General features: G+C 48.6%; 1 protein-coding gene across 1 annotated transcript; it reads left to right on the top strand.

The window, feature by feature from the left end:
- Window positions 1–15,579: 15,579 nt before the first annotated feature.
- On the top strand, window positions 15,580–19,756 carry FEZF1 (FEZ family zinc finger 1). Its single transcript, XM_087969090.1, is given in 5 exon segments — window positions 15,580–15,765; window positions 15,768–16,490; window positions 16,593–16,727; window positions 17,630–17,762; window positions 19,461–19,756. Coding segments are annotated over 5 exon segments (1,473 nt in total).
- Window positions 19,757–20,601: the final 845 nt, after the last annotated feature.

Raw genomic sequence — 20,601 nt, 5'->3', positions numbered from 1 at the left:
ATATACAGCCTCGGGTAGAGGAACCAATCTTCACATATCACAGGCACTTCAGTCTGAAGACTGTACACTTTACAATTGCAATTGGGTTAACATCACTATACCCAATCCCCTAACCTGGATTGCGAAGTATGGCCCAACTTTGGGAATCGGGCTATACGCAACAGGAGCAGACCCTGGGGGCATTGTCCATCTGTCAATAGAAACTAGGAAGCTTGCATCTAATTCTCACTCGAGGTACTTCTCTGAATTTTGGCAGGAGGTTGACATAGAATTCCAGCCCTCGCCTGAAGCAGGCAGTCTTTTCCTCGAACTAGCCTCCACCATAGCTCATACGTTTAATGTTACTAACTGTTACATCTGCGGGGGAACCAAAATTGGGGATCAATGGCCATGGGCGGCACAGGAATGGAACTATTCCATACCTTACAACCTTACGGCAATGCCACAGCACCAGTCCCTCTCACGGTGGGAGTTAACCAGCCCCATAGTTGCTCACTGGTGCCTAGCCAATACGCAGGGGAAGGGTCCCTCAGTTGGGGAAACAGAATGTCTGGAAGTCCATGAATGGGATCTCTCCACGAAAGCATGGGACTATTGGCCTAATAAAACCAACCTCTTTTGGGCCGATGAATATTCCCTGGAGAACGCTACTGAAGCCCCTCCTGGAGTACATTGGATATGCGGGGATGTGGCCTATAGCTCCCTTCCCTCTAATTGGAAAGGGGCTTGCACTCTGGGGGTTATTAACCCTTCTTTTTTTATGATGCCATTGAACACATACCCCAAGCCTTGAATGCTGATCTATGGCAGAGCCGAAAACTGAAGGCCGATTATAAGATAGGAGACTGGAAGGATGACGAGTGGCCCCCAGAGAGAATCATTCATTATTAGACCCGGCCATGTGGGCGGCGGACGGGTCTTGGGGGTACCATACCCCTATATATATGCTAAACCGTATTATTAGGCTTCAAGCTGTAGTTGAGCTGATCGCCAACGAGACTACTCAGTCTCTGCGCACCCTGGCGGCTCAACAGAAAAGATTTAGAGACGCCATTTATCAAAACCGTCTGGCGTTGGACTATCTGTTGGCAGCTGAGGGTGGGGTGTGTGGAAAATTCAACTTCACAAATTGCTGCCTGGAATTTGATGATGTGGGTGAGATCATCAAAAAACGAGCTAGGCGCATTGAGACTCTGGCTCATGTCCCAGTCCAAAAATGGAATGGGTTAGATCTTGGTGAGCTTTTTGGTTCTTGGTTCCCCAAATTACCTGTCTTACAGGCCATCGTCGCACTCATAGGACTCATTGCTGCAGGGTGTGTAATATTACCATGTGTCCTCCCTATCTTTGTGCGAACCATTTCTAGCAGCCTCTCACTCCTTGTTAAAAGGAAAACCACCGAAAAGGTAATGGCCCTGTGGGCACAGGACCCTTCAAACACATATGAGGAACTCCTTCCCCTATATTGGCCCAACCAGGAATATGAAACTGCACAGTAATCTATTGATTTAGGTGAAGTTTCAAAGGGGGGAATGAAGTGGGACCAAAAAGATATATAAAATAATAGCATTATTAATCATATAGGTCATACAAAAAGGTCAGAGTGCTTTTGCCTTTGCTTGCTCAGATATTAGGAAATCTATAACTTTAGGGAAGTAACAACTTAGCTGTCACTGTAAACAAGGGTGTGCATGGAAAGTGTCTGATGGTGTAAGATAACAGAGTACGCAAAATATGCTTATCATATCCTCTTTCTAGTTCCTTCTCGGATAAAGTTGTTTTTCAAGTTTTCTGTATTATCTTGTAAGCACAGTATCTGTATTTGGTAAATATGTCAAAGATGAACACCCAGACTTCGGCTGAAGTCACAAGAGGTATAAAGGAACTGCCCTAAATGAGAGAGGAAAGTTCAGAATTTGTCATGCTAATGCTCTGAACGCTTTGCGCAAATAAACCTGCATTCTTCCATCTTTCGTGGTCTCGTGTCCTATTTGGAAAACACGATTTGCTGCAACAATATAAAGAACAGTCTATAAGAAAACACATATTCATTTATAAGAATAGAAAAATATTCTCCAAACAGAATATATGTGGGGTGTGTGTGTGTGTGTGTATACATACGTACATCTTCAAATCAAACATGCATTTTTCCCCATGGACAATTTGAATTCTCCAAAGACATCAGGAACACTGGTGCTCAAAGAAAGGCTATTTGGGAAGGCGGGGAGGGAACATCACTTATGTTCCCATTGACCCTTAATTTAGTAGTGAAGTGTTTTACTCCAATGAATTCCTGGAACAATTCAGAATCTTGGTTGCTTATACCAACCGTTCTTTGCAAATGCAGGCCATGCAACTTCGCGGCTGTTGTGTAAGGACAAAGGACCGAAGAATTGAAAAGTAGCAAGCTTTCAAGCTGGTTTCATTTTGTTTTGGTTTTAAGCGCTCAGGTAAACTATGCCAAACATGGGCAAACAAGATGCCCTTCAACAGGACCTGGCTACTTGTAAAAGTGGCACTCATTCCCCAAAGAAATTAAAATACAACTATTTTAGGAAGCGGATGGGAGCCCAAGAAATATTCTGTGCAGGCATACTGTATGCACAAGCATCTCTTTACCTCAGTTTAGTTTTTCTATCTCCACGCTTTCTTCTGAAATACAGTTTACTGTTCTCAGACATCCCCACTAAAAAGGGGGGCGGGGGTTTGAAATCTGCTCTAAGAAATAGTCATGTCAATCTCATGATTCTTTTTGCTGTCTTCAGAGGCTCCAAATCAGCTTGCACCTGTGTGTTGACAACAGGATAGGAGAATACAAGTTAGAGACACAATCCTAATTTGCCTAAATTTTGCTCAGAATATAGATGTTATTGTCAGGTAGGGTAGCTTTTTTTAGGAGCTAACGAGGATGCATTAAAAGAACATCCATAGAATCTCACTAAGCAACTTGATTAAAATTCTGATGTTCAACTTGGTTTTTTTTTTAAGTTACAAATGCATAAACTGCTTAAATTAATTTGCAGTTTGCTTCAATCCCAGCAGGAAATGTTTCCTTCCATGATAGTGACAGCATGTTTATATTTTGTGTATTTGTAAATCATACTTTTGGTTAATGTAGACACTCAACTCTACAATTCCTCTTTCTTGCTTTTTATTCCATTTTTTTTTTAAAAAATCTACGCATTCATTCAAATAGTGTGAGGCTCAAAAGGCTTTAGTGTGCTGGAGTAGAGAGGCACCATATGGATAATGGAAGTGGCCTCCCTGTGGAGGCTTGTGAATATACTTTGAATAAACCATATGCCATTTCAAATGCAGTGGACTGAGCCCGGATCTTGCCCTCATTCACTTACAAAAAGGGCTTAAAACCTACATGGACTTTATTTCTTGCAACTTCAGGATAGTAATACACCAGCTGGAAGAACTGTTTGGATTTTTATCCATTTAATTTATTTTAGATTTTTTTAAACTACCTTTATTTTTTAAAAAATAAATAATTCAAGATGGAAAGCATACAGTACCTAATAGTCCTTCCTCCTCCTATTTTCTCCACAGCAACCATCCTGTGAGGTGAGTTGGCCTGAGAGAATGACTGGTCCAATGTCACTCGCTTTCATGGCGAACGGAGGGATTAGAATTCAGTCTCCTGGTTTGTCACCTGGTGCCTTAAGCCCTAAACGCCACGGCGAATAGCGGCAATACAAATCTAATAAATAATAATAAATAATAATAAACCAAACTGACTCTATCCTAATCAGCTAATGCACGGGTATCAAACTCATGGTGTCATGTTGCTGTCATGTGACAGATTATGGCGTTTTTCCCCTTTGTGGAGCTGAGGTGGGCGTGGCCTGTGCTTGACGCATCTGGCCCACAGGCCGCCAGTTTGACACCCCTGAGATAATGGATCTAAAGATTTAAAATGTATTTTTACAAGGACTTCCAAGTTGCCATTTCATCTGCAAAAAAATATTTTACTTTTCAACCAATAATTATTTTTTAAAGTTCATATTTCCTTATAGCTTTAACATTAAATCTTGTGGATTCCACTCCCAGAATTCTCCAGCCAGCCATGCTGGCTGAAGGATTCTGGGGGGTTGAAGTCTTCATATTGCTAAGGTTGGACATCCCTGCTTTAAATTATGAGAGAGGCTCTGCCTCTACATCCAAGGTAAGCTTCAAGATACTGTCAACATCACTGTTTTGCAACAAGGGAAGAATTTCTACTCAAAGAAGGCAAAACCACTGAACTACTTTGGTGCCACATTTCTAGAGTCAATCTCAACCATCTTCTATGCAGAATTGAAATGCATTTCCCCAGATAGTTGACTGCTTTAATATTACCTCTGCTACCAATGGCACACATAGGGCAGCAGTAAGGAATAAAATATACAAGAATTATTTTATTATCCAACTCCAACTGACAAGGTGGGCTAAAGTGGGTGGTCGCGATTCATAATCAAAAAGTGGAAAGACTAATGGCCAAGCACAACTCCCAAGGGGGCACAATTCGGAGCATGAGCAACCCCTGTGCTCTAGGAGGGATTTCTGAATTTGGACAAGAAAGCTCTTGATACTTCACTTTACAAATGCCTGAGGGTAAAGACTCCCTAGCAAAGACAGTGCAACTGTCACACAATAGGCAGCCCTTTGCTGTCCATTTACATTTATAAAGCGGGAAGGGATGGCAGAGGCATACGCACATGATTTTCTCATAGTTCCTCGTCCTACTTCAGGATTTTATTAGATGTTTATCCTGCCTCTATTATTTTTATAAATGACTCAAGGTAGCCAACATACCCTAATACTCCTTCCTCCTCCTATTCTGTCCGCAACAACCCTGTGAGGTGAGAATGGGCTGAAAGAGAATGGCTCAAAGCGGCTTTCATAACTAACATGGAATTAGAACTCAGAGTCTCCTGCTGCCTTAACCACCAGTGACTAGACTAAACTAGCACTGGGAAAAGTACATGAAAGGTATAAAGTAACAAAGGATTTTGAAGGCTACATAGCATTGCCAAGCACTGATCAGATTGGCTGGTGCTAAAAAGAGCTGAACCGGATTCCCAGGTCCTCGATTTTATCCTACTCTTCTTAAACAAGTGGTCTCCAAACTTGGCAACTTGAAGACTTGTGGACTTCAACTCCCAGAATTCTTACTTACCAAAGAATTATGGGAGTTGAAGTCCACAAGTCTTCAAGTTGCCAAACTTGGGGACCCCTGTTCTAAACTAAACTAAATGGACCGATTGTAAAACTGCCCCTTCTGTCCCTTTCTGGAAAGGAGAGGCAAGGGTTAAGCACTGCAGCCTTTCAGAGACAGGCGGGTAGTTCAAATCTCTTTTAATTGCCCGCCTTCACCTCATTCAAACTCCCCCCCTCCTGCCTTCTTTGGTTCCTTCCTCCGAGTTTCCCCCATCCCAAACCAGTTGCTTTACTGGGCTTTGAAACGCGACTCGTTTAAAGACAAGGCAACCCCAGAATAAGGGGAGGATCAGCCAAGTAACTCATGCTCACGCAGAAGTCCTCGCTTTGGGGGTTTCTCTTTTTCTTTTCTTTTTCTAAAGAAAGGCTCCAACCTCCTGAGATTCCGCAGAAGAGGGGCATCTCTCGTCCCATCTCCGGTTGCTTCCACCTCTCCGGTATTCAAAGCATCAGAGGAAACCCCCAGCCCAGGATGCAAGCGTGAATCTCAGCCAGCGTGGGAGGCGCTGGCAAGGGCAGCAAGCACTGCCTGACAGACAGGAGCCAGTCAGCCTTGGCAGGAACTGAGCCAATATTTATTTATTTTTATTTATGTATTTATTTTGATTTGTCAATCGCTTACAAGATAATAGGTATAAGTATATACATAGTCATGAATACATGAAATGGGTACATATAAGAAAAATAAACAATAGGACAGGGACGGTAGGCACGTTGGTGCTCTCTTAGGAGGTCCATAGTAGACTGTCTAAGGTTAAAGTTTTTGGGGTTTGGAGAAGAAACCACAGAGTCAGGTAGTGCATTCCAGACATTGACCACTCTGTTGCTGAAATCGTATTTCCTGCAATTAAGTTTGGTGCGGCTAACCTTGAGTTAACCGCAATAAACACGGAGTTGCTGCTAATAAACCGCGATAAACAAAAAACCAGTCGGCCAGCCAGTCCCACCATCCTCAATGAATAGGTACCTTTCACACGATACAACCCCGGGGGGCTGGCCAGAGCGTGACTAAAAGAGACCAGCTCTCTTTCCCTGTCTTGAACCTCGCCTTGCTGGCTGGGATGGTGGGAGTCGCATTGTGCTACCCTAAGTTGGCAAAAAGGCCGCCGAAGACCCACGACTCGATAGAGCTTTGCAGGCTCACCCTTGGCTGAATTCCTTCCTCCCCATGGAGTGATGATGTCACTCCATGAACATTGTGATGATGTAAATCATGGCATTTGCATAAAAGTATTAGCATATTTTATCTGGAATAGAATGGAATGGAATGGAATGGAATGGAATGGAATGGAATGGAATAGAATAGAATAGAATAGAATAGAATAGAATAGAATAGAATAGATAATATGGAATGGAATGGAATGGAATAGAACAGAACAGAACAGAACAGAATAGAATAGATAATATGGAATGGAATGGAATGGAATGGAGTAGAATCGAATAGAATAGAATAGAATAGAATAGAATAGAATAGAATAGAATAGAATAGAATAGAATAGAATCGAATCGAATAGAATAGAATAGATAATATGGAATGGAATGGAATGGAATAGAATAGATAATATGGAATGGAATGGAATGGAATAGAATAGAATAGAATAGAATAGAATAGAATAGAATAGAATAGGATAGGATAGGATAGGATAGGATAGGATAGGATAGGATAGGATAGATAATATGGAATGGAATGGAATAGAATAGAATAGAATAGAATAGAATAGAATAGAATGGAATGGAATGGAATGGAATGGAATGGAATGGAACGGAACGGAACGGAACAGAACAGAACAGAACAGAACAGAACAGAATAGAATAGAATAGAATAGAATAGAATAGAATAGAATAGATAATATGGAATGGAATGGAATGGAATGGAATGGAATGGAATAGAATAGAATAGAATAGAATAGAATAGAATAGAATAGAATAGAATAGAATAGAAAATATGGAATGGAATGGAATAGAATAGAATAGATAATATGGAATGGAATGGAATGGAATGGAATAGAATAGAATAGAATAGAATAGAATAGAATAGAATAGAATAGGATAGGATAGGATAGGATAGGATAGGATAGAATAGATAATATGGAATGGAATGGAATAGAATAGAATTGTTTATTGGCCAAGTGTCATTGGACACACAAGGAATTTGTCTTGGTGTAAATACTCTCAGTATACATAAAAGAGAAGATACATTCGTCAGGCAACATCAACAAAGCATTTCGGCTGCTGACTTGAATCGGGGCCTGGGGATTTTTCGGCGCCCCTTCTTCTCCAGAGGAAAGTTCACCATCTCTGTGGGAAGGCGGCTCCTTTCGGGGCCCTCGAAAGCCAAGAGGGGCCTCCTCCCCTCCAGGCGCGCCCCACTTCTGCCGCCTCAGCGATTGAGCAAAAACACTGGAAATCGCCAGCGACGAGTTTCAGTTTCCGTGATCAAGCGCGTTCGGGAGCGGGTTTGCCCGGATTTTCTGCCCTGGATCTTTCTCCCTCTTTTCCCTGACTTGATTACGATTTTCGGCTAACTTTCGTGGTCTTCGAAGGCCATTTTAAGTTAAGGCAGGTTGCGATGCCGCTGCGAGGGCAACAGCCGACGGAGAAGGCGCGCTAATGCGCCCGCCGATGCTCGCTCCCAGCTAGATCAACGGTCGCCGCTGAAAGGGCGGGATGCGCTGCGCAAACCCTGCCGAGGGCGAGAAGAAGCGAAGGCCCCTGAGGGGGGAGGCCGGGAATCCCGGCCCATTTCTGGAGCTTTTTACAAGACAGGCGCTCGCTCTTTGCCAAGGCTGCTTTTTTTTCCTGTCCCTTGGCCCTCCTCGGCTTCCCCGACTGCTTCCCGCCTGAATTTCGGGGAGGCTCAAGGGCCCAGAGGTCTCCAAACTGGGCAACTTTAAAGACTTGTGGACTTCAACTCCCAGAATTCTCCAGCCAGCTATGCTGGCTGGAGAATTCTGGGAGTTGAAGTCCACAAATCGTTAAAGTTGGCCAGTTTGGAGACCCCCTGTTTCAAGGCCCTCAAAGCTGCTTGAGCAGGGAAGCGGCGGCCTTTCACGCCGATTCCTCTGTATGGAGGCCTGCCTGCTTCCCCTCCCCACCCTTTAAGCAGAGTGGGCGTTTGCCGGCCCGCAAGGCCTTAAAACCGCGACTGAGGAAACGAGCCACCGGCTGGAAATCCTTCCTTAGCCAGGCTGCCGTCTCCGCCCGAGCGCTTGGAAGAACGACTCCAGCGTCCCATGGGTTGGAGGAGGTGGGCGGGAAACCTGCAGGCCGCTGGCAGCACGTGGGAAGAAGGGGGTGGGTTGGGGAGGAAAGTTTCCGCGGTCTCCGGCACTTCGCCGTCGGAAGAGGGTCAAGGTCAGGACCAAGCCCGGGGAAGAGAGCGAGGAAGAAGGCGCGCCTTTTCCCGGGCGAGCGAGTTTTTAATGCCGGTAGCGACGTAGGGAGCCGCGCAGCGGGCCGCCTCGACCCTCTGAGGGAAGAGGAGCGCCGACGCGAGAAAGAGCCAAGAGACCGCGGCGCGGAGCTCTCTTCGCCGCTGAATCCCGACGGGGGGAAAAGACGAGCCGGCTGAGGGAGAAAAGTCCTTTTATTCTAAACAGAAAGAAAGGGGAGACCGGGGTTGAGACTAGCAGGAAAGAGACGGCGCGGTTGGGCGCTTAGTCCCAGGCTCACGTAATCACCTTTTGCAACCTTTGAAGAGCAAAATCAATGGGGAAGCCAGATTCACTTAACAACCATGTTACTAACTTAAAAATTGAAGTGATTCACTTAACAACTGTGACAAGAAAGGCTGTAAAATGGGACAAAACTTATTTAACAACAGTTTCACTTAGCAATAGAAATTTTGGGCTTAATTGTCATAAGCTGAGGACTACCTGTATGCCAGTTTCCAAATGTGTAAATCCATTTGCTTAGACACTGCTGTTTTAATTAATTCAGAGCTTCTCTTTGATGGATACAGCTGAGATTAATATGACTATCTAGTCTGGCTGACTCTGAAGGGATACCATATTATCTGGTTTCTTTCTTGGGTTTTCAGTAGAGTCCATAAGCAGATCCAGCTTTTCCCTTCTTCATTATTGAACTATGGTGAATATTGAGTAGAAGGACTAGTCAGTTATAATGTTAAGCTAGTCAGATATTTTTATGTCATTTGAAGGGTATTCGTTATTATAGATAACTTGTATTCTGAAAAAAAAAAATGGGGTTGACTTCCTGGTTGGAAGTAGACTCCAGCAATGGTGGTATTCATTATTATTATTTTTACTACCAGTTCTGTGGGCGTAGCTTGGTGGGCATGGCGTGGCAGGGGAAGGATAATGTAAAATCCCCATTTCCACCCCACTCCAAGGGAAGGATATTCTGCAAAATCCCCACATTCCCTCCTCACCCCACTAACCTGCTTTCCAGCTCCATTCTCCTGTTCAGGGCAACAAAAGGAGACCCAGCCAATCAACTGGGACTCAGGAGGCAGAGATCAACTGGGACTCGGGAGGCAGAGAATAGACAGCGGCGGGGCCAGTCAGAGGCGGTAACTACTCAAAATTTCCGCTGCTACCGGTTCTCCAGAACCTGTCAGAACTGGCTGAATACCACCTCCAGTCCTACTACGCCTACTTTCCTAGGAGTAAATCTCATTTTAAGCTCTATGGGATTGGTTGGGTAGTTGTCAGGGGTGCCTGGAGGAGTGGGAGAGAGGAACAACAGCGGAAAAAAGCTTTCCCCAAAAGTTAGCTTTTACCGAATTTTCTTTCATTTTCTCCCACAACACACACAGGAACGACTATGTGCCTGATCGGAGCAATCCGCATACTTCAGTTTAGTGTAAACATTTAAGGCACCAAGTTAGAACGCAGGAGACTTGAGTTCAAGTCCCACCTTAAGTATTAAAGCTGGCCGGGTGACTTTGGGTCGGTCAGTCTCAGCCCAACCCACCGCGGCGGATGGTTTTTGTGGGGAAAATAGGAGGAAGAAGCGAGCATTAGGTATGTTCACCACCTTAATTTACTTATGAAAAAATAATCAAGTTGAAATAAATGATCTAAAATAAAATAAAAAAAATCTGGCGGGTTGGAAGTTTTGTGCCCATTAATTTGGATGTGTTCAGCCATCTAGAGGGCTGGTCTTGCCCTAAAACTGAAGCTCCAAGAGCAAAACTTATTTTGGCCTGGGGCTGCCTTCTGCTGCCGATTCCAAAGTGATATCCAAACAGGGTCCACAAGAAACCCCTTAAAGCAGCAGCATCTTTTCCCGGGATAGTTCAAGAAAACACAAGAAAACAACGGGTTTTTTTCAAAGAGCTACAGCTATAGGTCCAGAGTGTCAAATGGGGGTTTCAGCCCCATTTGATTGGCATGAATGTTGGTGAACTGGCAAAAAGAGAAACTTTTTCAGTACGAAGCAGAAATGTAATTTGCCTCCAGTTGGAATTTAACTATAACAACTCTCTCTGATTGGTTTTCCTACCCAGAATCTGCACAACCACCTGGTTTGCCACCCAGAAATATAACTGGCTACCTCTGGTTCTACAGTGGAAGCAATGGCTGTGAAGGGATCCACCTCTATGCCTCTCCTTGTTTCTAGGCCAAATCAATGTTGCCTCAATGGCCTTTCTTCACTTGCACCTAACTACAGCACAAGTATACTCTGGCAACATCTTTTTTCCTTCTGCCATGCTGTTCCCATGGCATTGCCTGTATCACATGCAAAGGATGCAGCACATGTTTAAGTCATCCTTAGATATGTCATCCTTAGATAAATGATTTAAGTCATCCTTAGATAAATGTTAAAAGGTCAGGGTTTTTTTTCCCACTCCCCAACCCTCCATCACTATCTGGCAGTACCAACATGTACAAAATCTCTGCGCCTTTGTTACTCCTCGCCTTGAAAGTAAGTCAGGCATCTGCAGCTACAGAGAAGGGAGAGATCATCAATGTCACTTTAGTTTTCTATTGAATCAAGGGTGGGAAACAACAGAAGTGTACAACATTCAGCTCCAAAGCAAATGAGGGTGTTTTTGCATTACAAAGTCGCAGTTTTCGAGTTAGGGTCATAGCTTTTGCGATCTCCTTCACTTTAATCCTAATTTCCCTGCGAATCCCAGAAGAGCTCCTTTAAGGAGCATTCGTAGGTTACAACGCTTTGGACCTGCTTACTTGACTGTGTATCCCTTCAACAGCAGAGAATACACCTCGGTCCAGTTGATGGGGCTGTGGAGTAAATGCTCCCACAACACAAGCCTGCATAGGCTGTATTTGCAAGACATATTTACTCATGATTATTTGAATGCTGGTTTACTGATGCAGTTCATCTAATATTCTGGGTTGGATACCCAACGAACCACGAAATAACATCACTGAGCCAACTTTGCTAAAAGATCATAGCTTGGGTCCTGCTATGACTGCCCTTGATTGGAATGCAAACTTTCCCTTTGTTTGGGAAAGAGAGTTCATGGATCCCAGCACAGGTGAGATGAAAGATACTCCATTTAGGCTCTGGAGCAGAACTCTGAGCATGGTTTCCCCTGGTGCATCCTTCTTAAAACTACTAGCATACGTGGTTATTGTTTGCTGGGAAGCAGAACGCTCTTTTCTTAGCAAAGACTTTCCAGGCCTGTGTGAGTCTGCCAAACTGAGAGCAGAAGGAGCCATTCAAAGTTTCTTTCCATCCCAAACTGCTGCCCCCAACCCCACCCCAAGAAACAATACTGATATCTCAACAGCCAAGCAAAGCTCTTCGCCTTTACGCTTTGAATCCCTCTGACACTCTCAGTGATTCTTTCTATAGGATGCAAGTGTTCTACAGAGGAATTATTGAGTCTGTCATCTGCACCTCTATAACTGTCTGGTTTGGTTTTGCAACCCAACAGGGAAGACACAGACTTCAGATAATTAGGACTGCAGAAAAAAACGATCGCTACCCACCTGCCTTCAATCGAGGACCTGTATACTGTCGAGTCAAAAAGAGGGCTGTGAAAATATTTACAGACTCCTCACATCCCGGACATAAACTGTTTCAACTGCTTCCCTCAAAACGACGTTATAGAGCACTGCACACCCGAACAACTGGACACAAGGACAGTTTTTTCCTGAAAGCCATCACTCTGCTAAACAAATAATTCCCTCAACACTGTCCAACTATTACAAAGTCTGCACTACTATTACTATTAATCTTCTCATCACTCCTTATCACCCATCCCCTCCCACTTGTGATTGTAGGACTGCAACTTTGTTGCTTGTATCCTTACGATTTATATTGACTGTTTCCTTGTATGATTTGATTGTTTATTGTACCCTATGACTATCATTAAGTGTTGTACCTGATGATTCTTGAATCTTAAGGAATGTATCTTTTCTTTTATGTGAATGTATCTTTTCTTTTATGTATACTGAGAGTATTTACACCAAGACAAATTCCTTGTGTGTCCAATCACACTTGGCCAATAAAGAATTCAATTCTTTTCTCTTCTACTCTACTCTACTCTACTCTACTCTACTCTACTCTACTCTACTCTACTCTACTCTACTCTATTCTAATTGAATGCAGTTTCTCTTTTAAAGAAAAACCCTGCATAGATCCCAACACTCAACACCTGATCATGAGGAGGCAGTTTAGGCCGCCTGTTTCATGTGGGGAAAGGTGAGCTCTGTCCTGTCTAAGCTTGGCAGCAGTGAGGCTGTCTCAGGTTTCTATGGGCTGGGCCGGGCCTACTTCCCTGCCCAAAACGGCTGTCCCCTTATTGTCTCTGATGCGCAAAGGTGAGGCAGGAAAGAAGGAGGCAGGCTGGTGACTTCCCACTCTTCCCCTCAGGCGTTTTTTTTTTCTTTTTCTGACAGGTCCGCAGAGCCAGTAAACCGACTTTGAAAAGGGATTATTCATGCTCCGCACAAGGTTGGTTCCTTTTCTGCCTGAGAAGAGGGGGAAGAAAAAGAGTTCTAAACTAAGGACTGGCAAACAGGCCAATCTGGAGGCGTTAAAGCGACGCAGGATGCAGACTTGGACAGCTCCACAAATAGTTGCCGTGGGAAGCTGGGAGAGCCGAGGACTGTGGCTGAACGTTGGTGCTTCAGACTGTCTTTGCCACAGGTGCCAGCCAAGCACGTTTTGTGCTAAGCAAGAACCAAGTCTCAGTTCAGTCTGTCCGAGGTTGCATTGTGTGCCAGTACAGGTAGAAGTGCTTGGCCCGCAATCAATGCCCCTGCCCTGCTTTCTGCCCCCCCCCTCACCCCCGCCCGGTTGTGCTTAAAGAGGGAGCCCGACCTTTCTGGAGAAGGGTGCAAATTAAGAGGTTAGCGCCAACCCACCTGCTCTAGGGAAAAGCTCCCAATAACCGTCCTGCGGTGCAGACACCTGTCAGGAAATCCAAGAACAAGGAAAAGGGGGGGGGGGCAAAGCACATCCTAACAAGGCGGACGGGGTAGAAGAGAGGGTGGTGCAGATGAGCCCATTCTGAAGCAGGAGAAGCCCCCCCCCCCCAAAGACAGCAGGGGTCGTGGATATGACACACTAATTTTGAGCAGCCTCCTGCAGCTAAAAAGGTATAAATCCGTAACAACCCACCCCAATGTACCACTGAACCTACTCTTCCCGCGAAGAAGCGTTTTTGGTTGTTCGTTTTAATTCTCTGTTTTGGGGACCAAGAAGACTCTTGGTCTGTTAATGTCTCTTTCACTGCAGTGGCCCTTTTCCTCTTGGCCCTCGGCCTTCTCCTTGCAGTAGGTGAGTGTATTAGCGCTTGGCCCCGGGCTGGTTGAAGGGCCAGGAGGTGCTAAGGAGGGCTGATCAGAGCCTGAGAAAGGCCTGCCACTCAAAGGGCCCCAGAAGCAGCTTAGCAACTTGGGGCCCAATCCTTGGGACGGATGTACCTTCCGCACCCTCCACCCCGGCTTTTCTACGTGATTCAAAGAAGAGAGCAGGGAAAGGAAGCGGGAATCCTATTGAGAACGGTGGGTTCGACTTCTTTTACAAGAAATCCACGCCTTTCCAAGGATCCCAGGACGTGCGAACAGAGAAGACCGATCGCCTCCGGGATCTTCAGACCAAGCGAGCGGGCCAAGGCACCGCCAAATATGCGGAGACCCAGGTCGAGACACCCGGCGTCCCCTACAAGAGAAGCGCAGCCCCCCTCGCCTGCAAGGGGAACCCCCTCCCGCTGAGCTCAAAGGGGTTCGGCACGAGAATCCACGCGGATGGGATGTCCGGGGAGGCCCGGCCAGCGCCCAGTTCCTCCCTTCCCCGGCCTCTTGTTTCTACAGAGCCCGGGCCATCCAGGCAAGCGCCGCCTCGGGGGTGGGGGTGGGGTGTTGGTCCCGCTGGAGCCTTTACGGGAAGCGAGCGGGGCGAGTCAGCCACGGAGCAGCCAAAAGCCCCTGGTCCCAGGTGCGCCCGGCCTGAAAGGGGGCAGCGAGCGCGTGCAACGCAAAAGTTTCTCCTCGCTCTCTCTCTCTCTCTCTCTCGCCCAAGCGCCGCTTAAGAAACCCGCGCCCCGCCGGTCTCAGGACCGCTCCCCGAGGCTGAACAGGTCGCCGGAGTCCTTGGCCTTTGGATGGGGGGAGCGGGAGGAGCGGGGAGGGTGGGGTGAGGAGGGGAGGGAGAGGGCTGGGGGCTCCGAAGGATCTTAGCCAAAAAAGAGGCCATTGGAGGCGAGGGGGATCCAGAGCAGGGGCGATCGACGAGAGGGAGGGGCGGGCGAGACGAGCCACCCCTCCCCGCCTTCTCTCTGGGAGGAGGGCAGAGGGAGGGGCAGGCACCAATGAAAAGGAGCCACTGGCTTTCCGAGGTGATAGGGAAGGGGGACTCAACTTCTCTCCTCCCCCCCTTCCTCCCGGTGCCTGTTGGACGCGAATTGAGCAATGATCTAGTTTACCTTCCCTTCTTGGAAGTTCTAGCGATTGGCGGGATCGTGGCTGCTGCTATTGACCCAACACTTTCCATCGAGGAGGGGGGGGGGGACGGTGGGGGAGGGAAGGCGGGGGGGAAGGAAGGAACCGCGAGAGACGCTGCCAAGGAAGAAGAGGAAGAGGAGGAGGAGGAGGAGGAGGGGAGTGCCAGCATCTCCCCCGCCAAAGGAAGCAGACCGGCGGGCGGCGGCGATGGGCTGGCGCGACTCCGTCGGGACGGCCAGGCGGCGTTCGCTGGCGGTCGGGATGGAGACCTTGCCGAAGCTCTTGCTGGTCCCGCAGGCGAGGAAGACGCGGAGGGCGGCGGCGGCGGTGGCGGCAGCGTCCTTGGAGGGCTTGACGTCGGGTTCCGGAGTGGCGGCAGCGGCGGCGGCGGCGGCGGCAGCAGCGCGAGGTTCCCTCTTGGTCGAGCTGTGACCGGACGCAGCGGGGCCAAAGCATCCCGAACGGCGCTGACCCAAGCGAGACGCCGGCCATGGAGAAGAGCCGGCAGCAGCAGGAGCAGCTCCCCCCGACGGCGGCCAAGAGCCTGGCCGTCGCGCGGGGGAACCTGCTGGGCGCTCCCAAGCCCCTGGCCTTCTCCATCGAGCGCATCATGGCCAGGTCGGGCCCCGAACCCCAAGCCCTGCCGCTGCTGCCCCACTTCTTGCAAGGGGCCCCAAAGCGGCTGCAGCCGCGGCGGCGGAGCACCTGAAGCCGCCGCCGCAGCAACAGCAACCGCAGCAGCAACCGGCGTTCAGTCTGGGGCCCTCCATCCCCTGCATGATCCCCTTCGTGCCGCTGGCTTACGAGCCCTTCGCCAAGGTGGGCTCGGAGCCCAGGAAGGCCCCCTTGGAGCCGCCCTCCTCCTCCTCCTCTTCCTCCGCTCTGAGCTGCGCGCTCAGCCTCAAGCCCCAGGCCGCCGAGCCGCCGACTCTCAGCTTGCCCCAGCAGCCGCCCCACTACAAGCTGGTTCGGCCTCGGGTGATCAAGCACTCGTCTTTCCACGCCCTGGGCGCCCTGAGCTACTTCAGCCGGGCGTCAGAGCCCCAGCCTCAACCGCCGGGCCTGAGCCTCCACCCGGTGGCCTCTTATTTCCTGGGCTCGTCGCTGCCGGCGGCCTCTGCTTTGCAAAACTCGACGGCGCCCAAGTCCTACCTGGCCGAGCGCAACAAGCTCCAGGCGTTGCCGTCCGGCCCGGAGAAATACTCCCAGGCAGCAGCCTTCAAGGACCTGGCACAGGCCCAGATGCACAACGCCGCCGCCGCCGCAGCAGCAGCCGCCGCCGCCGCCGCGGCTCACCTCCTGGCTTCGGAGAAGCTGCCCTTCAAAGGGGTGTCGGCCGATTTCAGCCGCGGCTCGCCCAGCGCCAAGGCCAAGGTCTTCACCTGCGAGGTCTGCGGCAAGGCAAGTCGCCCGCCTGCGTGGCCCCCTCCTGCCCCCACCCCCTTCTCCGGAGACCGCCCCGTCTAATCGCGCCCGACTCTCTCTCTCTCTCTCTTCTTGCAGGTCTTCAACGCGCACTACAACCTGACGCGCCACATGCCGGTGCACACGGGCGCCCGGCCCTTCATCTGCAAAGTCTGCGGCAAAGGCTTCCGCCAGGCCAGCACCCTCTGCCGCCACAAGATCATCCACACCCAGGTAGCGCGCTCTCTTTCGCGGGGCTAAAGGGTCGTGAGCCCACCACCCTCAACACACGCCTCGCTCTTGCTTTGCCAAGGCCCGGACCTCCCCCCCCCCGCCCAGTCCAAGTCTGCCGGCCAGGCCTTCGCCGTCCTTTATGCCCGTCGGGGTTCTGGAGGCTGACCCACTTTCCCCTCTCCCTCTGTCCCGCCAACGCTCGCCTTCGCCTTAAACAGAAAGAGAAAGAGGCGAGGAGGTGGACAGAGGTGAAGGAATGGGGGGAGGGGAGGGAGGGAATGGACACTTGTCTCGATTCGTATTCCCTCGTTCTCACCACCCTTTTTTTCCTCGGGGAAATGTCCCCCATCTCCCGGCCTCGCCTGAAATCAGGGCCTTGGTTTGCGCCTCCGATTCGCGATGGTTCCCATTTTTGGAAAAAGCCTTTCTCTTGATGTGTTGTTGTGTGTCAACTACGGGGTTGGGTCCGGCGGGCAGGTAATGCGAACTGTGCTTCTAAACAATCTGGTTGAGTTAGGTTTTGAGAGTTGTTGTGTGAAGGGGACTCAACGCTGGACAAGCGCGTCCTTTAAATCCATTTTAGTCTCGTAACCTCCGGAGGGCTCTGTCCCTCGAGAGATCCACGGCACACACCCGAATCCGCCCAAGGCCACAGATTTTCCCCCTTCGGAGCCAGTCCCATCGCATCTCCTCCCCTTGGCTTCCCTTCCAGGAAGGTGGGGCCCCATCCAATAGAGCCTTTGGGAGGGGAGACCAACGGCGGGATTCAAACCCGCGGTGGTTGCTCTCTACCTCGCGTTACAGGCGCGGGATGGCCAGGGCCCAGTGCGACCCCCCTTTCTCCCAAGCGCGCCGATCTGAACGTGGATCTGCTTTTGAGGTTGTTTTTTTGCTCCCCCTAGGAAAAGCCCCATAAGTGCAACCAGTGCGGGAAAGCGTTTAACCGGAGTTCCACGCTAAACACCCACACGCGGATCCACGCGGGCTACAAACCTTTCGTCTGCGAGTTCTGCGGAAAAGGCTTCCACCAAAAAGGTAAAAAGCAGACCGCCGAGAATAGAGGGGCCGATTTTTCTGCCGCTTTGCTTCTGGTGGGAGGCCTGACCAGCAGAAGAAGAAGTGGCTGGGAAGGGTAGTTTTACCCTAAAAACTACCCATTCCCAGCCGCGGAACATGGAATTCAGCGCGTCTGGTTTGGGAGAAGAGTCATTAGGAAATGGTACTGTGAAAATGTAAATGCAAAAAAAAAAAAATGTATATATATATGGAAATATATGAAATTGTAAATGTAAAAAAAAAAAGTTTTTGACGTTCGTTTCCCAGATGTGGGAAACCGTTGCTGTCCATTTTTGCATAAAACCGTTGAGGTTTTTTTGCCTTGTATCTTAAATGTTTGAAGTTTTATTTTTCGATGTATTTAATCCGGCGCGTAGATAAGAAATGTATTTGATTTTTAAATGTTAAGCATGATTGCGACTGTAATTCCACAGGTAAAAAGTCAATGAACAAAAGAATGCTTACTTGAAAATTAAGTTCTGGGGGTGGGCACAAAACTTCAAAATTACTGCCGCCCATACGGCAGTCTGAGAAATATATTCTCGGTCTACTATTTCTTTGTGAGAAAGCAACAAAATGATTTTCCTATTCAGAAATGACAAAAATGACAATCTAAGGTTGCCTTGTCTCCCCCAGTTACTGACGAATAATTCAAAAGTGAACGGGATGTATTCCCCAGGGAACAAAGTTAAACTTAGAGGCTGTGTCAGTGGGGGAAATTGTTCCTCCTGATCTTTTTAACTCCTCCATTTCTTCTGAGAAAAATACCCGTTGCCGTTTTTAACCGGAATAGTAATAATGAATAGTAGCTAAAATAGTAGCTAAAAACAGATTTACCGGTTTAGGATCAAACCCCCACTGCTTACAACGGCTATGTAAATATGTACGCTATTTTCGCTTAAAAGTTTCATAATCCACTTTTCGGAACTTTGTTCTGACAAAAGCTAATTTACTTCTTTACATCCAGGTAAGACAAAAATGTCTCTGTGCATCCTTGCGTCCTGATTTAATGGGATAAAATCGTTAAATTTTGTTTGCTCGGTTCCGCTGGTGCGGGTTGAGTATCTCAAAAACGGGATGCTTAAAGAGAAACGGATTTCAGCTGATCTACTGGGGAAACCCTGTGGATCCCGCAAAAATCTATTTTAGTGATTAGACCCAAGACTTTGGGAGATTCCAGTTTGGGTTTTCGAGCTTGGGTTCCAGTTGATCATGGTGAAATTCTGTTCTGTTGCTGCTGAAGTTTTCTGTTCAAAGAGTAGGCAGGCGTTTACACAAAGCCCAACTGAAGTATTTGTTGCGAGGGAACCCTGCACGCAGGGCGTGAAGTGCAGCAGGTTGTGTGAATGCTGGTTGATAACGGGGTCTGGACTTCGAAAGCTGGCTAAGATAGGAGGTGCAGATCCGTGAAAGACGGTAAACCGAGCTGAGTTACAAGAACCTCCCCATTTGGACTTCTCATCTCAATCAGCCAAATGTTGAGACCGGATGGCGCATTTTTCTCCACCTCCTCCCAAGGGCCCAGCCCAGGAAGATTACGGGAAGGTCTGATAGTATTAGAGGCTGTAAGCTCTTCCACGTAAAGCTGCCTTTTGTAATTAACCAACGGTGATTTTGTATTATTATTGTTATTATTGCTATTATTGCTATTATTGCTATTGTTATTATTTATTATAGGGAACTATAAGAACCATAAGCTGACCCACAGTGGCGAGAAGCAGTTCAAGTGCACGATTTGCAACAAGGCCTTCCACCAGGTCTACAACCTGACTTTCCACATGCACACCCACAACGACAAGAAGCCCTTCACCTGCCCCACCTGCGGGAAAGGCTTTTGCCGGAACTTTGACCTCAAGAAACACGTCCGCAAACTACACGACAGCGGCGGGGGCGGAGGCGCCTCTCTGGGGCTCCCTCGCGGCGGTGGCGGTGAGCCAGACCTACCGCCACCGCCGCTGATTCACCGCCCGTGAAGCCCCCCCCTCCTGTTCTTCCTCACCGGCTGCGCCCCCCCGCCTTCCCCCCCCCTCTCGCACTCGCTCCCGAGGAAGCCGCGCTGGTGCTGGCAGAAGCAGCGGGACTCTGTGAACTTTGGCTCCTTGGTTGCTGCCACGGGGGAGCAAAAAGACTGCAATCGCCGCCTCCCCCAACCCCGACCCCCGATTTGCGGAGGGCCAAGCTCCAGGCATGTATTTATTGAGCCTTGTCAGATCCAAGCTGCGGCCCACTCTGTAAAGGAGGAGGCCTTCGCGATGGCCTCTCCTCTCTCTCTCTCTCTCTCTCCCCCCACTCGTTCCTCTCGTCCTCTCCCCCTCTCTCTCCCTCCTCTCTCTCTCTCTCATTCCTGTGTGTGTGTGTGTGTGTGTGTGTGTGTTTGGAGCAGTAAGGCTGACTGCGGGCTGGTGGTGCTTGAGCTCACCCGATAAGGCAGGGGGGTCCCCAAACTTGGCAACTTCATGACTTTGTGGACTTCAACTCCCAGAAAATTCTCCAGCCAACTCTTGGGAATTGAAGTCCACAAGTCGGGAGACCTCTGCGATAAAAGAGAGAGAGGGGTGCCGGGGACAAAATGTAGAACGAGTGTCTTTCCGCGTGGTCTCCTTTCCTCCCCACCCACCCCCTACCGTTGCAGCCGGTAGGAAGCCATTTGGAGAGGCGCGCGTTTCGGAAGGACGCACTTTCGATTCCAGTTCGATTTTTCAAGTATGTATTATTTCCAAGGGTCGGAGCTGCCTCAGAAAGGAAAAAAAAGTGGAATGGGAGCATCCGGACACTGAAGTCCAGAGTCTGTTTTTATCAGGCCAGGAATTTAGCAGGC

The sequence above is a fragment of the Notechis scutatus genome, chromosome 6 (genome assembly GCF_049901735.1).
Source record: "Notechis scutatus isolate UNSWTSFEM ecotype Mainland chromosome 6, rNotScu1.2, whole genome shotgun sequence".
Classification (NCBI taxonomy): Eukaryota; Metazoa; Chordata; class Lepidosauria; order Squamata; family Elapidae; genus Notechis; species Notechis scutatus.
Note: the sequence above shows the minus strand (reverse complement) of the source record. Positions and strands in the feature narration are given on the sequence as shown.